Source organism: Podarcis pityusensis (genome assembly GCF_964106645.2).
Source record: "Podarcis pityusensis genome assembly, chromosome: 13".
Taxonomy (NCBI): domain Eukaryota; kingdom Metazoa; phylum Chordata; class Lepidosauria; order Squamata; family Lacertidae; genus Podarcis; species Podarcis pityusensis.
In genome coordinates this window covers 21,485,222-21,506,849 of record NC_138038.1, presented here as the reverse complement: position 1 = coordinate 21,506,849, position 21,628 = coordinate 21,485,222, and the positions used below count along the sequence as shown (strand labels likewise).

The following is a 21,628-nucleotide window of genomic DNA, read 5'->3' as shown; positions in this document are numbered from 1 at the left end:
AGGTGGACACATATCCTTAAAAACTCAGATTAAGAACTGTACCAAGAAGTACTTGCTAAAACATAATGTATGAAAAGCAACAAAGTGTTATGTAGCACCTTAAAGACTAACACATTTGGACGAGAGTCCACTTCATCAGATGCATGAAGTGCAATCGTCAGCTAAATGAGGCATATATAGAAGATGTATAAGTTGGAGTTAAATGGCAATTAAATGCAAACAGTACAGTCTGAACAGTCCGATTTGCACAAAACTGGAAAACTGCAAAAGTGTGTGCTGATAATTTTCAATTGTCTGACTGTATTTGTTGGAACACTTCCTGGGCAGAGAATTTAACAACAACATGTGCATGTGCAACATATTATGTACTGTAACTTAAGGATGGGGAAAGGGAAGATAAGAGTGTGATTTGGGAAGATAAAATCAGAAATACCAAAGACTGTGGCCAACAAGTGTTTCATGCATGATTTGTTGCAGGTAACTTCCAGACTCCTGCTTCCCTGCAACAAATCACACCCTCTCCCTGCTGCTATGCAACTGTTCAGCATCTCATCAATGAAGAGAACTCCCAAAACTCAGAATCAGATTCATTCTCTGTGTTGTTCCCTATTAGGGTTATGCTAGCATGAAACACTTGTTGGCCACAGTCTTTGGTATTTCTGATTTTATCTTCCTTTCCCCCATCCTTAAGTTACACAATACAAATAATTCCAGATGATTTTGGTGGAAGTCCAAGGTAATTTAGGGTGAGGAGGTGGGGCAGGGTTAAAGTCAAAAGCTACCACAACCAATGTGCCATTTTTCAAGTGGAAACAATAGTAACATGGAGATATATAGGTGTCATCTGGCCCATAGGAGGTGGGGGCTCTGCTCCTTTAACCTCCAGTCATGTCACTCAGGTGACTTCTGCCATCTGAGATATTTTGACTCTACCTTGCCCAAGGGATAAGCCAGACTACTGAAGAGAGGATGAAGGATGCCTGCATCTGACCTCACCTCTGCATTGTCTCATGACCAGAGACATAAATCAGACATTTACCCCTCCCTCCACAGACCTGAGTGTCAATATTCGTGAGAAGGTGGAAAATATTAAAAGATTTTGCCAACAGATTTCGCTCCTCTCCTTCCTCTTTTTTAGTACTTTTCTCTCTCCTTTAACTGTAGAGCTACATTTTACATAAAAGATAGTTCTTCCCCAACACCTCCATTTGTGCATAAAATGTACAAGACAAGAAGTCCAACAACCTGCTTCCACTTTGGAGAATTTTAGAGCCATTGAGCTGGAAAAACTGCTTCCTTTCTGAAATATGAGCAGTGCTGGGGCGCAAGTCTGATGGGAATTCACACCCTCTGACCTGGAAGACATTTCCTCTAATGACACATCTGTTTGGGGCTAGTTGATGTTACTCACTAAAGAAGGAAAGGAACTTCATATAATCCAGAGCTGAGTGCTGTCACTGAAAACAGGTGCCGGGACTCAGCCCTGGTGAGCGAGTCCGGGCTCAGATTAAGTGTTAGCTAACTGCTGAACTCCTTGTAAGTGCTCAAATCCTTTGCAAGTTTGAGAGGGTGAACAGACACAAATCCATTGTGGGACTTCCTTTTCCTGTGGTGGCTGGTAGCCCCTGGACCGGGTAAGGCAGTGTGGCCAAGGAGGTGGCTGAGCTATTACACCCCAGCTAGTATGGCCAATAAGCAGGAATTATCGGAGCTGTAGTTTAACTACATTAGCAACCTCTGTTTTGAAGTCTGATTGGTTTCAGTAGAATTAGGTGCACAGCAATCTTTATAATCATAATCATAATAATTTATTATTTATAGCCCACCCATCTGGCTGGGTTTCCCCAGCCACTCTGGGCGGCTCCCAACCGAATATTAAAAACACAATACAGCATTAAACATTAAAAACTTCCCTAAACAGAGCTGCCTTCAAATGTCTTTAAAAAGTAAGATAGTTGCTTATTGCCTTGACATCTGATGGGAGGGCGTTCCACAGGGCAGGTGCCACGACCGACAAGGCCCTCTGTCTGGTTCCCTGTAACCTCACTTCTCGCAGTGAGGGAACCACCAGAAGGCCCTTGGAGCTGGACCTCAGTGTCCAGGCTGAACGACAGGGGTGGAGACGCTCCTTCAGGAATACAGGACTGAGGCCGTTTAGGGCTTTAAAGGTCACCGTCAACATTTTGAATTGTGCTCAGAAACGTACTAAGTTATGACAGAATTGTGTCCTTTTTTTATTTTTACTTTAAATGTTAGATTCAGTCCTACCCCACTTACTCCCAAGTCTCATTGAACTCTTCTGAGAAGACATGTATAGAGATGCACAAGACAGGTCAGTGTCCTGAAGAACTTATACTAAAATAGCCAAAACAGAAGAAAAAAGAAGAAAAGGGGCTCTAAACTTACCCCTCTACTTATGTGGGGGTAAATCCCACTTAACTCAATAGGATTACTTCACATGAGACTTGTACAGAATTGCATGGTTAATCTTAAATCCTTTTTCAAGCCTGGCCCAATCATTGTGTCTCAACCTAATATACCCCACAGGGTTGTTGTGAGGATAAAATGGGAGAACTTCCTGTATTGCTACCCTGAATTTCTTGTGGGAAGGGCAACATATGAATCTGATAAGCTATGTTTTTGAGGGTCCATTATGGGGATAGGAACTGGGCTCTAATCTTTGTACAGCCATGAGGCTGATGAGCCAGGCATTATTTGGTCCGGCATTTTATCTCCTTCTAGCCTACTTCAAACGGTTGGTGTTATTGTTATTGTTGTTGTTGTTGTTGCTGCTGTTGTGAGGAACTGTCCAAAGCTCCTTGTAACTAAGGTGGAATTTAATGCAAGGATAGAGCCACCAAGTATGTGTAAAAGGCAACATTTTCATTACTGTGGACTAAACTTAGTAAATCCTGGGCAAGGAATCCTTACACAATGCTTTGAAAAAAATTAACATATTTATATTCTTCCAGGAAGAGGTAGACAATACTCTTTAAATAAACATTGGAGTGTGTGCAAAAGAAAACAGGAAGGAGATGAGGAAGGGATAAAAGAATGTTAGGCTAAACATAGTTTCCACATCTTAAAAAACTTGGTCCTGATTTTTCTTAACCCTCACCCAGCAGTTCTTTACAGTTAAGGCTGCAATCCTAATGTAACTAACCTAGGAGCATTCAATTGAATTCAGTAGCACCTACCCTATGTTTGACATTGCGATCTATGGTACTTTAAACTGTTTTTAATGCAGTATTTTAAATTGTTAAATTTAACGCTACGGGGAAAAAATTCTTCTCTTCTAAAAGCCTGGAGATAGAGGTGCATCTTCATCCTCACTTCCCTCCTAAAAGTGTGTATCACTGAAGAAAGGCAGATCTCATTCACGAGACTGTTCCAGAGTTTTGGAACTGACAGTGAATAAACCCTACTTTGGCCCCCATCATGTTAATATTGTCTCTCATTGGGACTACCAGGACGGCCTCATAGGTTGATCTTAAAGTATAGGTTGATCTTAAAGTTGAATATTGTGGACCCCCTACTTTTGAAAATTTTGATATCTCTCTTTCTAGTTTTTGTTATGTCAGTGGTGACATGGACCCCCCGGTGGGTTACATGGACCCCCTGGGGTCTGCAGATCACCAGTTGGGAACCACTGCCTTAAAGTGTCTCTCTAAAGTTGTTGTTTTCAAGTCCATTAACATCCTAATGATTTAGCTCATTAGAGCTGAAGATGGTGAAAGTTTCTGGCTGATGTGATCATATAAAGAGATCTGGAGTTGAGCTATGCTTCAGGAAAAGGGAAAGTGCATTTTAAATACACATTTCCTAGGAGAAGGGTCATAGCTCAGTGGCAGAGAATCTGCTTTGAATAAAGTAGGTCCAGGTTCAATCCCTGGCATCTTCAGGTAGGACTGGGAATGTCACCAGTCTGGAACCCTGGAAACCCATGGCCAGTCAGAGTAGAAAACACTGAGCTAAATGGACCAATAGTCTGACCTAGGATAAGGCAGCTTCCTATGTTCATTTGGCACTTCCAGCCTCATCCTCTTACCATGACAGCTTGGTCATGTGACTAAGTCATCTACTGGTTTTGCACTTGGCTTCACCCTTGACCCCATGTTAACCATGATATTATTTCTCAACCTACTTTCAAAAACCTTGTGATGGCACAGTGAAGAAACGTAACAATAGTGAGCATGTATATAGAGCTTACAATGATCAAACTTCTGTACATATAATATGTTGTAGTGATCTTTATAATAAACACCTAAGGTAGATTGATCCTCATAATATAGATGGAAGGCTGAGGTCAAGAGCCTAGCCTAATGGCTATACTAGATGTGATCTGGTGCACAATTGTTTTAAAAAACAAGATTAGTCAGTAGGGGAGTAAAATGGATCGGGGCCATGGTGTGAAGAGGGGAGGGGTGTTACTCCTTTGTCCCAACCATGGTCATGACTGGAATAGCACTCCTACATGCCTGCTATTCGCAATGGGAGGAAGACTCCCATTGGAGTCATGCCTAGTGCTTGTGTGAATAGCATCTTATTGTAGTTGAAACTCTCATTTGCCCACCACAGTGCTGGGTCTTTCTAAGAGCATGAGATCCACCAGCTGGGATGACAGGAAGCTTGAAGGGTGTTGTGTGTGTTTTTTAAAGCAATATTTCACTATACTTTCCTTTCTACACCTGCCTCTTTCTTGGGCTTTGTAGAGTCTGGCATAAAGCCACACCACAGCTGTGAAGTTAGGAAGCCTTCTTGTGAATCATATCCCACTCTAGCAAAGGAAGAAGGAGCAGTAATCTTTGTGTGGGAGAGAAGGGGAGGAGGTTACTAAAAGCCCCTGGTGTTGGGCGATATGTGGCTATTAGATAAAAGTGCTTTCCATTAGCAGAGAGTGAGAGTTTTGCTAAGTGCAGTTTATCTGTTAAGGACAGAATCATAACAAACCCTTTGCAGATAAATGAAGTAACTATTTCTGCTCACCTCCCTGCTGCTCCACGATCTATGGCATCCTCTTGGAATTATGGAACAAAGAAGAGGAAGAGGAGCAGCATCTTGAATCACAAAATAGAAAATTCTAAGAGGATCTATTGAATAATAGAAATTCTATTGATAAGACATCCTATATTCTTCTAGAACTATTATAAAACATTTATTTATAATAATGAAGATGACTATGATAAGAACCAGGCATGCAATCACATTAATTCAATTCTTGCTCTGTTAGAATCTTGGAACCCATTATGAATGATAAGCTCAGTTCTAACTGTTGATGGGGTGCTGTTTCAGAACAAGCCTTAATCACGAAATTCTAGTCAACTAATAATTGGCATCTGCCCATCTCAGGAGACCATGGAGGAGTGAGTCTTTGGGAGTGAAGTCAAATGTTGAAAGGTTACAGTACCTGCTGTGGCTGTAGAGATTGGTACAGGAGAGACATGTTTTGTTGCAGCTGGGACAGATGAAGGCATCTTGTTGTACTGCTGCAGATGCATCATGGCATTTCTAGTCAACTAAGTAGAGGTCATCCATATAATTCAAATGACTTGATTTTGTGAAGCAGTTTTCTAACTCTAAAGGTTTTTCAAAGATCAAAGTAAGATAAAGGGTACAATCCTATGGTCTCTGGCATGCCATCCTATGGTAACGAAAAATATTGTGGAACACCTTCTCAACAGGAGGAGGAGGAGATCCATCTTTGGAAGTCCCCACCCCAGGCAGAGTGGAAAAAAGGTACCATTCCTGGTGCTTCCTTGTCATTGAAGCTCTGGAAATTGAGAGGGCAGAAAGGGAGCATGCAGTGGAGGTTTTGTATCCACTAGATCTAAAGCCCTTCTGTTCTCAGAAGCATGTCCTCAGAATGGGGGTAGGAGAGCACATCAGCCCTGGGACTGGAATACTGACAAGAAAAAAATCCTCTCTTCGTCTTCCACTCAGCTGGTGAGAGCCTGGTAGGGCTTAGGATTTGGTGCTTCACCTTCCCCACCAACTCTCTCTCTCAACATGGCAATATGTTGTGTGTGCTCGTATGTGTATTTGGTGGGCATGATTTAGCAAAAAAGTTAGGGGGTCTGTGGGGCTTGCAAATTTCATTAAGGACCCCTCCAGCCACTTCTCCCATCTTGTGAGCACTGCTAGCATCCAGTTGATAGACCTGGACCTGAATTAGTCATTTATAAGTACATGAAATCAGCCCTGAGTGCTCACTGGAAGGACAGATCCTGAAGCTGAGGCTCCAATACTTTGGCCACCTCATGAGAAGAGATGACTCTGGAAAAGACCCTGATGTTGGGAAAGATGGAGGGCACAAGGAGAAGGGGACGACAGAGGACGAGATGGTTGGACAGTGTTCTCGAAGCTACTAACATGAGTTTGACCAAACTGCGGGAGGCAGTGGAAGACAGGAGGGCCTGGTGTGCTCTGGTCCGTGGGGTCATGAAGAGTCGGACACAACTAAACGACTAAACAAGTACATAAGAATTCAGGATTGTTGCAGAGCAAGAGCTGAATTTGATGGCTGCTGTTGGATTTGTCTTTGGTATTATAAACGTACAAATTTATCAACAATTCTAGAAGAATACTGTACCATCTTCATTTCATCCCTGTTTTGAAGGTTGATATCATTCCCAGCCTTGATTTCTCAGATCATGACCCAGACTGCTCAATGGCTGAGGAGTTGGAGGAGAAAGCAGGGTCCCCCCATCACAAGCCCTGAAATTTCAGGAGGAACCTTGTATGGAGTGCTTCCAGAGTATTCTCTTTAGTGGCCCTTGGGGTGGATTCCAGTCCAATTTCCAGTCTGGTTTTGGGGATCTGTGTATTGTCCTTGAATCCAGGGATTTGATTTGAGCCAGAAGTCACATTTCCCACACCTCAACATCAATGTTTGGCCAAACTAAATGAGAGCTGAAGTCAATCTCAAGAGCAGTGTACTGTACTTCCTTGTGAATACCCTATTCATAAAATATGCATACCTGGAAGGGGGAAAGATGCATAACTTCTAGGCTTCTTCCCCTGCATAACTCAAACCTGAGAAATCAAGTATTGCCTGAAAACAGCTTTAGAATTATAGCCAAGCACTGACAAGTAGCTGTACTTTGTGTGTTTCTATGATACTATCAAAAAATAAAACTGGGAGGCTCAGACTGTTACATATACCTTTTGTTTGTACATTGTCTCTGTTATCCTTCAAATGTTACAGCAAAGGCACAACCCAGACCCTGAGATTTTTCTTTCAAAGAACCAGGGTGGGTTGTGGGAGAGCTGGATCAGGACAGTGATGTTGGGGGAAGGGGACTTTAACTTCCACCCTCACAGAGTTCTATTCCAAATGGGGGGAGACAGGCATGTCATGTGCATGGGATGAAATGCTCTCATTGGGGACCCCAATTCTGACCACAGCAGGAGGCAGAAGGTTAAAGCACCACATACCATGGTTCCTAACCTGCATATCTCCATGCCGGCTCTTTTGAGAGAAAAAAGACATGCACTTAAGGAGGGCAAACCATGAGATTCATGTCATGTGTTGTTTGGTCCTCACCTATGGATCTACTTGTTAGTTCTTGCTATAATGCTGGGAAGCAGTCTTCCATGGGCACTGAACATGAATCTATCATTCTAAGACCAGGATAATGCTGACTCTCACAGCTAAGAAATGCCCAGTGCCCAGAGTAGAGAGCAAGTTCCCAGTTGGCCCATGAATAGCAGAAGACGCAGCCAACCTGATTCAAATTCTTCTGAAACTTGTCATTGACAGCCAGAGTAGTATACTAGCTAAGAGAGTGACCTTTGAAACAGGAGGTCTCCGCATCCTAGCTCTGCCAAGGCCCCACTAAACGGCCCAAGGCAACTACAATTTCACAGCCTCTAAACCAGCTGCAAAATGGAGAAAATACTACCTGTTGTAAGGATTACGGATGTAATGTATGTCAAGCACTTTGACTACTCAAAAAGTGTTGTATTAATTGCTTATTTTCATCCTCCTCAGATGGCTGCAAGCAAACCCCCTTTTCTCATCTTTTTGCTGACAAGGACATCATTCATCGCGGTATTTCTAAAGGATTATCAAGAGACTCACAGCCTGCTTACATGACTCTGGAGAAAAAGTGTACCTCTTATCTTCCAGTAACAAAAAAAAGGGCAGCAGGGCTTGAGGAAAGGGCAGCCAACACCTGCAGGAGGTGTGTCTCTTGCCAGCTCTCATTTCTATCCCCCAACACCTCTGTCTGAACCATTTCTGCCTCTTCTGGGTGAGTAGATCGGGGAGGGGAGAGAGAGAGACAAAAAGTCACACATGATGGATTTGACCACCTTAATTAATGTAAACAAGGCAAAGTGGAACATCAAATAATGTCTTCAGCTGCTTGAAAGACAAGAGGAGTGGTGAAGGCAACACTGAATGAAAAGAGGAGGGCTTTTGATGTGTGGGCCAGCAGGTCCCCAGTTTGTAAATAAAGATGGCCTCGTATCGCAGCTTATCCAAATATTTTCATTTACCATTACAAGCTGAGAGAAAAGGTTGATGGGCTTGGACTCTTCAACTTTCAGCCTTCACCCTGCAGCCCTCAAGGGAGGAGAGAAAGGAAATAGAGGAGAGAAACAGAGATGCACACAGATTGCTCCGGTTCCCCATTTGCACATTGTAATTGCTTCATATATAACCATTTCAACATGGCTGCCCAAGAGCATAAATTGCCCAGAGTATTTCCCAGTTTAGCATAGGTTCTGGCCCTTCAGCAGCCAAGTCTATTGTCATTCTTCTTCCTCTTATTTGGCGATCACTTGTAGCAGAGTAAGATTGTCTTCCATAAACACGGTTTTAGCAATGAGTCCGTAAGTGACTGTGGAGGCCAATTCTGGATCCACACGTCCTTCTACAGTGGGGACATCGGGAGTTGATCATGGTGTGGATTTGCCAAGCGTGCCTTCTTCTTAGCACATTTCTCCCTTGCATTTCTCTCTTGTCATAGCATCCCCTGGGCCTGGTATGGCAAAGGCTGAAAGAGTTCAAGCCTGTCAACTCTTCTGACTGCTGTTAAAGAGGACTGCTTTAAATAAGGCATGTTGTCCAAATCTGCTCACCTAAAAGCTAACAGGAGCTGTGGGGGGCGGTGACACATCTTAAATAGGCTGCTAACTAAGGAAGATTTCTGCCACACAATTTGGCCATGAGCCAAGCCAGTTACAAAACTGCAAGAACCATCATACTCATGCACGCTCCACATTCTCCCCGCTGATCAGAATTAAAGATACCAGCCAAAGGGCAAGGCATTATACAGCAGTCTATGATAAACTTTGACAATACTTCTCCTGAGGTAGTTAATAAATTATGTTACCTTGGATCCATGGTGAATGACAATTTATCACTTAATTTGTCACTTGCATCAGGAAAGAAACTATCACTTTAGGCAGATTGACAAAGTGGGCCTGAAATAATACTAAACTAACCATCAGAACAAAGATACTGACCTAACAGTCCTGTATCTGTGGCACCTTGTTTATATAAGGCAGCATGCCCCAGACCACCATTGGTTGCCAAGAGAAGGGAACCTCTTCCATCTTGGCTGTTTATGTCATATCCTTGGCATTTCCTGCCAAGATAAGATCACCAGTGCAGACAGCCTCACCAACATTAACCTGCCAAACACTCGTTTTCTCTTCTGAAGCTGGCTGTGTTTGGTCTGGGAACTTGAATCGCTTGCAACAAGAAAAGGAGGTTGCCCCATTGTCTTGATAGAAATAATATTGCAAATGTGATCTCAGAGGCCTTGAGACAAATATCAAATTGTAGAAACATCTTACAAATAACAGGAACACTGTGTGTCACAGGCTCTGGTTGGCACACAAAAGCTGTGACATGAAATGACTCCTACTGCATGAGAACAAGGGCAGATATATGAAGAAGAGTGGCAGTCATGATTTACTCACTGAGGGTTAATTGTGACAGGTCCTCCTAATCTAGATTGGCCTCTTTGCTTCAGCTACCAAAAGAAATGTATTCTGATGTAATCCAAGTCATTCAGAAGAATATTTCAAATATTGTCTTCCCAAGGTAGACGGGTGCCAACAACATGCCACAGAACTCTTAGTAATTTCTAATATAGGCAAGTAATGTCTTGGCAAGGAGTAAAATGTGTCGCCTCTATAACACCTACCATGCTCTTGGCACTAAATAAATCAATACAGAGATGGTAGCTTCTTTACTAATGTTGAATGCTCATGCTTTGACTGAATCTCTTTCAGGAGAATTGGGATGGGGTGGGTGGGTGGGTGGGTGTGTTTCATTCTCTCTCTCTCTCTCTCTCTTTATGCTTTTCCAGTTTTCTGATTACACATCAACTTTTCCTATCATACAATGTTTCTGTGCAGACTTCCCAACCCAACACTCTGAGGCATTCTAGATAAACTTTGTTCTTGCTGTATATCAATTACTTTGTCCACCCTATTTTTCCTCTTGCATTCATTCGTTGCAATTAGCTGTTGCTCATAAAGTTACCCCTACTTGAAAACTGATTTTTAGTATCATATATTTTTAAATACCCCCAAAGCATTCCCACTCGCCCCTCGTTTGTCTGTCATTCTGGTTCCTTATTTTGGCTGTCACGTTTGTTAATTCTGCAAAAAGTTCATGCAGCCATTGTTCTTTTGTAGGAATTGGGTTGATTTTTAATGGCTCCAGCAAGGCTGGCACTGGATGGATTTCCTCTGGGTTTTAATTACATTGTGATCTTATTGCCATGCTAATTCTGCATTTATTTTTGCTAAATGCAAAAGATTCTTAAAGAGTAGAATTCAGTTTGACTATAGAGGTCCTTTCACCTCAAATATTATTCTGAATATGGCTAGCCTTAACGAAATCCATGCGCTTTAGAAAAATGCTTGGGTTTGACCAATTCTCCAGGGGAAGGGAGTTCCAGAAACGTTAATCCTGAAGGTAGGTAGGAGTAAATGCTACATTTCTTTTCTCTTTTTTGCCCAGAAGATGTACTCGAATTCAATTAGAGCCAAAGGGGGAGAGCTGTTGTATCATAAATATCCTGCGCCTTCCCAACCTGACACCAGGGCTGCGTTTCAGGTCTTTAAAAACACATCTGTAGGAAATCAAGTACTTCCATTGGCTCCTTTGGCATATTTACGGTTGTTGGGAAGGGGCTCCCGGGCAAAAACCTGACTGACTTATAAGGAGACTAGCACAAGGTCAGTACATGGATGGACAAAGGTACAATCTCTCTCTCTCTCATTTCCCTTGCTCTGGTCTAGTTCTTGTTGAATGGACGGGACCATTTCAGGCTGTAGCTTGGGGATCACATGACAAAATGTTTCGGGGGGCACAGTGGTGCTTTCCTACCCATAGAAAACTAGCATGCTAGGAAGAAGGGCAAGGAAGAAACCCTCTTTCTAGCATCCTAGTTTTTTCTAATGGAATAGACTTCAGTTATGTGAACCTCCATCTGCAGTCTGAAGTGGTACACCTAAGAGACAGGTTTACCACACTGGCAAGAAACACTGGTGTATCCAATCAGCTCATGGTGCTGTTGGAAGTTAAGGGCACTGCCTCACTGAGGCCTCGCTAGTCTGCTCAAAGCAGCCTTCTTTGCCAGGAGCCTCTCAATGGATTGAAAATGAGGCAATTCCAAAGCTGAAGGATGCAGTTCCAAAGTGTTGCCACAGGGAAGCACTATAAGATTAGGATAGTTCCCTTCCCTCTGCTCACTATTAACTCCTGGAAGGTACCAAAATATCTAAGGCAATATCTCGTGTCAGATCAGTTTCTGTTGGTGTAAGAAAAGTTCCACAGAAATCTCTTATAAAATCAATGGCAGTGGAAAATCTCTAAAATGAGAAGTACTAAGCCTTGACAGATGTCATGCATTTTGTAATGGGAGATCCCTTACCACTAACTAATCACAGCCAGTCTCTATGTGCCTCAGACTGGAGCTTTCATTTCGGATGTGTTTGAAAAAATATCAGTAATATGGAGTATGGATCTCATCCAGACTACAGTTTTATTGTGGGTGTATGAAGCAACATGTTGTTGGTTTTATACTGGACCGTTAACACACCATCCCACAGTATCAGTTGCTCTACAGGGCTTCCCCAATGCTCCTGCATTTCCACACTTTAACTCCGCCTTTGAACTCTACCTATTCCACTGCCTGTATTCCTGCCATTCCCAGCTTCTCCCCCATCCCTCTCAAGAACAAGACACTAGTAAGTTGTGCTCTGCTGCCATATTGTTACACACCACTCCAAGCTCCAAGTGGTGCAAGATTCTAGGGATTACATGCACTTACCCAGGATTCATGTTTCCTTTTGGAAATAAGGCACAGTGGAGACTCTGGTGTCTTTATGATATATGGCTTATTTGCACATGTATACAACCCGAGCCTATGATGGAGGGGTTCACAGCATTAACACCTCAAAAGGGTCATGTTTCTCCCATAGCTGCAGTCTTAGATTTAGACAGAAATCAAATATCATGCTCTGACTCTTTCTGCAGCTTGTTGCTTTTCCTTTGGTTCACATCTCACTCCCCTTTCAACTCTAAACTACGGCTTTGTCCTTCTAGCTATCTAAGAGTTGAAGGAGGGGCTCCATTCATTTGCCAGCTGGTTCAGAGCCTCCTTTCCTTTCTTCTCTTAGTGGCCCACCCCCCAGGCAATCTCCTCATAAGGAAGCAAATCTGCCTTATATATTCTCAGGGACTGGGCAGATGAGGAGGAGTGGTGGAGACCACCACCCCAAGAGCCTTCCAGAGAGAAGGAAGGGGGAGAGAGTATGGACCTGGAATCATGGTGGTTTGAGACGGGACACACCCCAGAAGAAGAAAGGAGCTGGGAAATAATGGGTGATGAAGAACAGGAGCAAGATAGCAGGTGCACCAGCCCTGAACAGAGACAGGAGTCAGATGCGTTAGAAACAGTTCTGAACCAAGTGATATGCTGTCTCTGGAGAGTATGTTAGAGCCACCTCCTTCCACTAGGACCAGACGTGGCCTTCGTGACTCAGAGCAGAAAGCCAAACAGAGACAGAGGGATTCCCTTAGCAGCCGCTGTAGCCAGCAAGAGGGGTCTGAGGGCTAAGAAGTAACTGCAAGGGGGTTGGAGCAGCACTCTGAGCAACTTCGGCTCAAGCTTGAGGGTGTACATTTCATGTTTTCCTGTGTTTCTGTGGATTAAAATAAAAGAACTGAAAGAAGCTCTCTGCATCTCTGATTTCACTAGGCAGTTAGCCAGCAAGCTGTTGACAGCACCCCTGACATATATTAACACTTGCTGGATCCAGGGGTTCAGTAAACTAGCCTACTTTGATTAGCTCTTAACAGTTGCTGGATCTAGGACCAGAAGGCTTGATTAGATTTTAACACTTCCTGAATCCAGGGATTAAAAGAGTCTGGCTTCCACAAGCTCATAACACTGTTTTCATTTGTACAATTGTTACTTTTTATATTTAGGCTGCAATTGCTTGGCGAAACCATGCTTATACAGGAATGCCAGTATATGACATCAACAAGAAGTATGTGCAAAGGCAAAACAGTAGAGGCTACTCCTCTGTGTGTAAGCTATTTGCACTATGGCATTTTGCCACCATATTTTCATTTTTACACTTCTAAGGATTTTTATGTTCAGGCTGTGATTGCTGCATTAAACCTTTGCTCACTTCCACACAAAAACCCACAAGGATGGTGATACCACCAACAGGAAGTATGAGGGACTGGCTACATCACAAAGAAGTGAATTTAATTTGGCACATTTCCAAGGCACCTTAGCACTATAATGCAACAGAGGAGGACCCCCCCCCCCCAATCAGAACATTAGTAGTGCAAAAAGCTGCAGGGTTTCAGCAGGAAACTACAGCCCATGCACTGACTATTCATGAAGCATTACAACCACCCGGATAATTTTGTGGGTGCAAATAGTATTGAACATGGGGTCACGTATAACTACCCCAATACCATCAAGAGCACAGATTATAATGAATTAACAATAAAAAGGACATCTGAAGGGGCTCATGGTTGTGTATACAGAGATCACTCTTAACATTTTAAATTAATGTAGCGCACACAATAGAAACATTGAGTACTAGTCAACCCAACAGAACAGGCTTACAGCAAGTAGGTGGTACTACTCTATTGATCAGTCAAAACCAGAAATCCTGACTCCTAGTATTTATTCCAGTTTTGGTAAATTCAGCTGTAGGAACTGATTTGCATAACTCCATTCCTTCCTATGTATAAAGAAGGCTCTGTGGTGTGAGTATTCAGACAAATAGAACTCACTGAGTGAGATTCTTGTCTGATAATAGGGGTGCTAGCAGTATTCATTCTTTGCAAATTCCATTATAAAGTGGCTTGATCCAAAACTCTCAGATGAATTATCCTTCCTCCCTTCCTATGTTGCACTTCTCCCAAGTTTCTGATGTAGTTCTTGTCTCAAAACAATATCAAAATGCATATTTTTGGATAGAATCAGGTTTATAAATGTGTATTTTGACAGAAAATATGTTTAAAATTATGTATTTGAATATCCAAAAGCATATTTTGGTGCTGATTTAAAAACAAAAAAACATGAACAGGATAGAATAAAAATATTCAAAACAGACATGGAGCAGAAATAGAATGATCCATTCATTTGAGGTTCTTAGTGGAAATCTCAAGTCCCTGGGAAGACACTTGTGTCCCTTTCCTCAAGGAGATTGTTGTAGCACTTTTCAAACCAAATTCTACACACTAATGCCAGAATCATTTGTTAAATCAGGGAGTTCCCAGCAGAATGAAATGCTACGGAGTTCTTAATAACCTATAAAATATAAAAACCCTTTCAGGGCTTAATCCCAAAACTTATTTTCAATTCCAGGACTTGGCCATTGAACACATGGAGTTCTAATAAAGATGACAGCCCCGTGGAGCATGTGAGGAGTACCTTTACTCACCTCTAAGTAGCTAGCCAAGCATTTGGAATCAGGAAGTAATATTTCCTAGGCAATTCACATTTAAGAAGTACTAGAGATTATGTTCCCACTCTAGGAGAGCTGCTCAATTTCCTTAAATTAGCAGAATATTCTCTAGCTGTGAAATTTCAGGTCTCAACTCACTGAAATTGATTTTTACCCTGACGAAGGGTTTAGTATGTTTTATCCAAGAAGGGTGAGCTAGAGAGAGACCCTGCCTCTTTTTTTTTAACAATAACTTTTCTCTGTTGACAACACTTTTTTGCCTTTTTGTAGACTTTCTGAAAACTGCTGAATTCAGCTACCTTTTCAATACCTACTTTTCTAAACCTTTGGGATGCGGAAGAGATATGGATAAGAACTCTGATTAAAGACAAAACATTATCAGCAAAAAGCAATAAAAAAATATCGATCTTGTTTCCTGAATCCTACCTCTCAAAATATAAGTAAGTGACAAGGCTGCATAAAGAATACTGGATTCAAAAGCAGGAAGCCCTTCCTATTACCTGTTCAAAACCTGATAACACAATAAATCCAGGATGATGTTATAGATCAGTGGTTTATTATAAGCCATTAGTATGTGGCTATCTCTCTGAAAAGATCATCAGTGTTCACAAATCAGCTTTTTATCCAAGATTTCAGACCTTACAATATGACATTCAGGAGAAATGACTAAGCCTTAAAAAGGACTCTCTAAAGTCAGATTTCATACAGTGTGAAATGAAATGGTAACTCACAAATAACCTAACTGAAGGTTTCACTCAGAGACCCCCAACTCCCCCCCCCCCGTGTGTGTACACAGGATACCGCTAACCTGGTATGTGAAAGAACTGCTGATAGATGGGAACAGGTACCTAATATACTGATGATGGATACTTACAAATGACCTATTGACTAGTATTTCAGTTGCAGAAACAGGTTTCTTTCTGGAAAAGAATCTGCCGTATATAGCAGCCTATTGTGGGTGAGCAGCTAGGCCACAGAACCTCAAGAAAGCTGCATTCAGTGATGTTGAGTGGGAACTTTTTTAGAACAAGGCCCTCTTGGCTGTAAATGCTGTGAACTCTCTCTCATTAAACTAAGGTGTACATATATGTGAATAAACCATATTTCTAAGACACTGCAGTCTCCACTATGCCTTGATTTTTCAACGGAACCACAACCCTGGGTGAGCACCTGGAACCTCGCTGGAATCTTGCTACTGCTTGGCAGAGACTGGGGGTGGTGCGTAACAATAGGAAGATTTTTTTTCTGTGGTCCCTTCCCATGTACCTGTTTATTGAGCAACCTGAATTTGTTGGCACGTGACTGAATCCCAGCCCCAAATAGTGAAAATTGGAAAGATTAACCCCATTAGTTCCTGATTGCTGGAGGAGGGAGAAATCTAGAGCCGTGTGTGTGTGTGTGCTCGCATGTGTGTGTGTATATATACCTTTTAAGTTGAATGAGGAAAGCATGATGCTCACTGATTTATCTCGAGAGATACGGGCCATTCAACAGGCTCATCTCAGCTATCTGCCAATCTCCGATTCCCACCACCCTTCTAAGTAATACCCCTCCCCACCTTCTCAATATATAGAAGGATCTGGTAACTTCTGTTTCAGTGTATCTGAAGAAGTGTGCATGCACACGAAAGCTTATACCAAGAACTAACTTAGTTGGTCTTTAAGGTGCTACGGGAAGGAATTTTTTTATTTGGGCCATTCAGTGTTTCAATCACAGGTATATATAAGCACACCAAAAACATATTGGAGCAAAACATACAAATGATATTCACTAGATTGTGCAGGCAGCCATCTAAGGTTAGCTAACTGTAAATCTCCCTACTTCAATGAGGTGAATCCAGGCAATACTGCACTGTTCTTTCTGTCTCCAACCAAAAGTGCTATGTACAATGCTGATTGGCTGGCCCTTATGATACACCTTTCTGCCAATCACAAAAGTACCTTCCTGGAGTAACTGATTTCCTCTTCTTCTCCACCCCTCCCTGCATAATTCAGATTTCCACCCCCGCTACAGAAGTGTTAGGAGGGAGCCACCATTCCTCTTCATCCGACTGCATCCATGACAGTAAGTTCACTGATTAAATATTTCTTCAGCATGTAAAAAACAAAAAAAGCAACACTTTACCACCCCGCAAGAGAGTAAAATGCCAGCTTGTTCCCAGAATCATGGACTAGAATCTTTTCCCTTGCTTCTAAAGTCAATGAAGGGGCCACCCCTGTCAGGAAAATGTGGGATTGTGGGAAGAACAAATATTTTAAATTCTGGTCCGTCCGTCTTCCCCCACACACACTTGAACCAATCTTGTGGGATTTCATCACAATCCTTTTGCTATTTGTATGGTAAAAACAGCAAGAAATAAAGTCTAGCGTAGGAAATGGAAGTGCCAGTGAGACAGGCCCAGGGTCTCAACTAACATGGACATCTCAAAGAGAACAAGGCTGCATAAACACCACACATTTAAACCACTTTTAAAGCGTGTGATCCCCCCCCCCCGCCAAAAAAAATTCCTGGCAATTGTCATTTACTCTCTCACAGAGCTACAATTCCCACCCATAACAAATTGAAGTCTAATTTCACAACAATCAAAAAGTCTAATTTCACAACAATCCTGTATTGTTAAAAAGCACTAGCATAGTATAATGCTGGAACTGGCTCTTAGATAATATCTTCAGCCATGTTTGTTACACAGAAAAAGAGGGAAAGTTAGAGATGCTGAGATTCTTGAAATGCACCTCATAAATGAAGAACTTCAGGTTGAACAGTCCCAGTGAACTCTGAAAGTCATAAAACGTATGGATTATCAGTTATGATTTGACAACAGAGGGAATCTGTTAGGCACTGAGTGATTGAAAAAGTTTTGAAAATAAAGCAAAAATTGCTCAAAACCTCAAAGGTGGTGTATTCATAAACAACTACTTTTGGTCTCATTTCAAAGTATATAAACCAAGTGAATTCTGGACTCTTTGAACAGAGAAAATGTGGCAACAGCCTGGTGCTCATCTGAGACCTCTTGAAGAAAGCAATTCCAAGTTTTATTTACCTAGAAGGAAGGAATAGATGTTCATGCCCAAAGTCAGCAAATTAATTGCTGCACACCTGTATTTTATACACTGGGTGTGCGCAAGAGTTGAGGCAGATGGTGCTTCCAGATGGGGGCTTTATATCACAAATGGGTTACTTAGATCTAATTTTCATGGGTGTGTGATTGACACATTAGCTTGCACACATTCTGTTTTTCAGTCTTGGATAGTTATTCATATTCCACTGCTTGCTATCCACAGCAGTGGGCATAACTTAACCAAATGTATCTGGGCTGTACTTTTTTTTTGGTCCCTCTCCTCAATCACCCCTACCCTGCCCACCTGTACTATTTTTAGTTCTGGGCCACCCCTTGGTCATCATATTTTACAACAGGCAAAACTGAAGGCTGGCTTTTTTGGAGTGGGGAGCAATATCCAGTTGCAGTTGTTTGGTGTGTGTTTTTTAAAAAACAAACAAACATGGAGGACTTGCAGAAGAGTGATATTTAGCTATATCAATCTGCTGTATGGTTTGGTGCAGTATGTTGGAAAACATACTGATGAGTTTACACAGCACCGGGAACTACAGATGTGTAATGGGTTACATTTGCTTACTGTGATAAAGGGAAACTGACATTTTGATGGTGGTGTCATGTGGACGCTGTGAAACTCTTGCGTGTATGAGCAGTACCAATTCTATAATAACCCTAGTTTGCCCCCTAAATTTAGCCTTGATGAGGTTCACTGTGCATTTTTTGGTTGATATTTTCTGGATACACACATATTCAGCTAATATGTACTGCTTCATATGATATTCACTGTCATTTGCTATTTGTGAACATCTCCCCCTTTGCTATTGATCTATTTTTTCTGCAAAGCAGTTCTCCAACAGAGCAGTGTGCAGAAATGCCGATATTAGGGGAGTGTGCATAAAAAGAGGCAATCAGCACTGAATTCAGAGACTACTCTGTACAGTGGTGCCCCGCAAGACGAATGCCTCGCAAGACGAAAAACTCGCTAGACGAAAGGGTTTTGCGTTTTTTGAGTCGTTCCGCAAGACGAATTTCCCTATGGGCTTGCTTTGCAAGACGAAACGTCTTGCGAGTTCTTGCGAGTTTGTTTCCTTTTTCTTAAAGCGACTAAGCCGTTAATAGCCGCTAAGCCGTTAATAGCCGCTAAGCCGCTAATAGCCACTAAGCCGCTAATAGCCATGCTTCGCAAGACGAAAAAACCGCAAGACGAAGAGACTCACGGAACGGATTAACTTCGTCTTGCGAGGCACCACTGTATATGCTTTGTAGAATGAAGGCAGAGGAAGTACAGCTGACCCTACAACAGAAAACTTCTGCTTGCCCCACACTTTTTCTTGCCCTGCTGCTTTCCCCACCCCCTGGGTTGAAACCACTCTTTAGACTCAGTTGGGACAAAAAGCATTTTGGGTTTCCCATTTGTTCCAATCCATCACTAACGAGCAGGGTTTCCCTTGGAAATGAGTGGAGCAAGCAGAAACCTGCATGGATGCGTGCCTAGAAAGCATGTGTCAAGTAAAAAACCACTTGGACCCATGCTTTTAGGCACGGCAGAAACGGAAATGTGGATGAGCCACACTTGTTTGCTCCACAAATGGGAGCAACCACAGCCTCAATCCTCACAACCTAAATCTCTGAGTGGAGGGAAGGTACACTTTGACTTTAGGATAACCTTCTTCAAGATGAATTCATCCATGTATTTGGGATGCAGAATAGGTTCTTTACTAAGGTCACACATAGGCTCTGAACTTCCTACCTTGGGTGTTCTACCTTGCCAGCTTTCTGGTGGTCTCTTTGAAGACTGGCATTTGGCCTTCCTAGCTGTTAATTCTAGCTCACCTGGCATACGAATCCTTGAATTTAAGCTATTCTTATTGCTGTGTCTTCTTTATAAGCTGCTATTGCTTACTGCTACTGTGTCTTTTATTGTACTTTAATGCTGATTTGTGAGCTATTTTAAACATTTTATTGGAAAGCCAGGATATAGTTATTTTAAATAAATAAGAAATAAATTTGGGATTAGAGGCAAGGGCACAGGCTGCGGTATTTAGGTAGGCTTCAGTCCCCTGCTTCCTTGATTTTTATAAACAATTCGCCGCTAAAACTCAAGAGAATGAGTAATTTTCTGGCTGAAGTCAGTGCTATATTTTTAGAAGAAAGTGGTTTTAGCTCCAGCATGAAGGACTTTTCATTCTTTTTGAAGTTTCTCTGCTCAAGGAGGAGAGCTGCAAGTGCCAGTCAAGCTCTCTAACCTCCGTAAGCACCTCCTGGTACATTGCAAAAGATGGGGACAGCCACCAGTGCTGCTGCTGCTGCTGACGCCACACAAAGAATTTGTAACTCTGCATGTCGAGATGACATTTATAGGGCTCTCAAATTGGAAACTGTACATTTTATTACACTCCCTGTCAAAAAAATGCAGTTCCATCAGAGGTTAGAACGACAAGGGAAACCAACCAATCAATATTGGGGCCTCTAATATCTAGGCTGAACAAAAAATCATTAACCTGTTACTTTTATGATGGCGTTCTGCTTGAAATAAGGTACTTTAAAGTACTTTCCCATTCCCCAGATGATTTTTAAAGGAGAATCTTTCCTTTCTCCCTTCTTTTTCAGGCACCCATTGGGCTTAAAAGACTTGTTGGGTGGGGAAGAAGCAGCATATTTTATTTATCTATTTTGGATTTTTCTATCACCAGCCCTATGGCTGTTAATGCATAACCAAACATCCCAGTGGCAAGGGAGTAGCAGTGGTGATATTTTTTTACTTCATCACTCAATTTGTGTGACGTAGATCAGGGAGAGTTGTTATACCTCTGGAACCTGACTAGTAAAACAACCACTGGTGGTGTATGCCTCTGGTAATGACAGGCAGAATTAGCAATGTTGTTTGGGATGAACTTGCACAATTGATGCATGCAAGACTTGCTACATTATCTTCTTGAACATGGTTTTCCCTTTTCTTACTTACAAGATTCTTCCTCACGAAAACTTAGAAAGTAAAGGTTCCTATTATGCAGTTATTATATTTCCCCCATCCCTTGAGGCCTCAAGATGTGAAAATCTCTCCAACTCCACACCATTGCTGGAGCATTCCTTCTTTTCAGAATTTATTTCCACCCCAGTGTATACCAGGGGTGGGGAACCTGTGGCCTTGCTATGCTGTTGGGATTCCAACTCCCATCAGTCCCTACCAGTAAGGCCAATGGCCAGGAATGATGAGAACTATAGTCCACTATAGTCCAGCAACATTTCCAGGGTACAGGTTTCCCCACCCATCCTTGAGTACATCTAAGTCTTTTTTAAAAAGGGGGGGGGGAGCACACCTAAATATTTAAAGTGTGGATGTGGCAAATAGGTGTTTGAAAACCTCAGACTTTCTTTGATATGTAACCTAGTTATTTATGGAATATCACTTGTGTATCTGCATAAATTATTTCATTGTACGTTTGGCTGCGTACACACCAACCCATTTGTAGCACAAAAATGTAGTTTTTTCTCAATCTAGAATTGTTCATGCTCATCCTCAACATGCTGCTTTCAATCTAGATCTATATCCTGCTGTCCACAAACTGCTTTTCAGGGGCAAACAAATATTCAATAGATCTAGATTGTGTGTAG

At 42.1% G+C, this 21,628-nt stretch overlaps 2 protein-coding genes across 11 annotated transcripts in view; one reads left to right on the top strand and one right to left on the bottom strand.

The window, feature by feature from the left end:
* Positions 1-21,628, bottom strand: part of SKAP1 (src kinase associated phosphoprotein 1) — a 312,733-nt gene that overhangs the window by 100,250 nt on the left and 190,855 nt on the right. The window lies entirely within an intron of this gene.
* LOC308462111 (uncharacterized protein) overlaps positions 1-21,628 on the top strand; it is a gene marked incomplete at its 5' end in the record, with an annotated part of 33,705 nt that overhangs the window by 8,088 nt on the left and 3,989 nt on the right. The window contains 3 exons of one of the 2 annotated variants that reach the window (XR_013978992.1): positions 7,991-8,183; positions 14,859-15,398; positions 16,953-17,022. Coding sequence is in view for 1 of the 2 variants with exons in the window: in XM_080979517.1 (XP_080835643.1) it covers positions 14,859-14,940 (82 nt within the window). The remainder of the gene's footprint in view (positions 1-7,990; positions 8,184-14,858; positions 15,399-16,952; positions 17,023-21,628) is intronic. The other variant, XM_080979517.1, reaches the window with a different exon arrangement.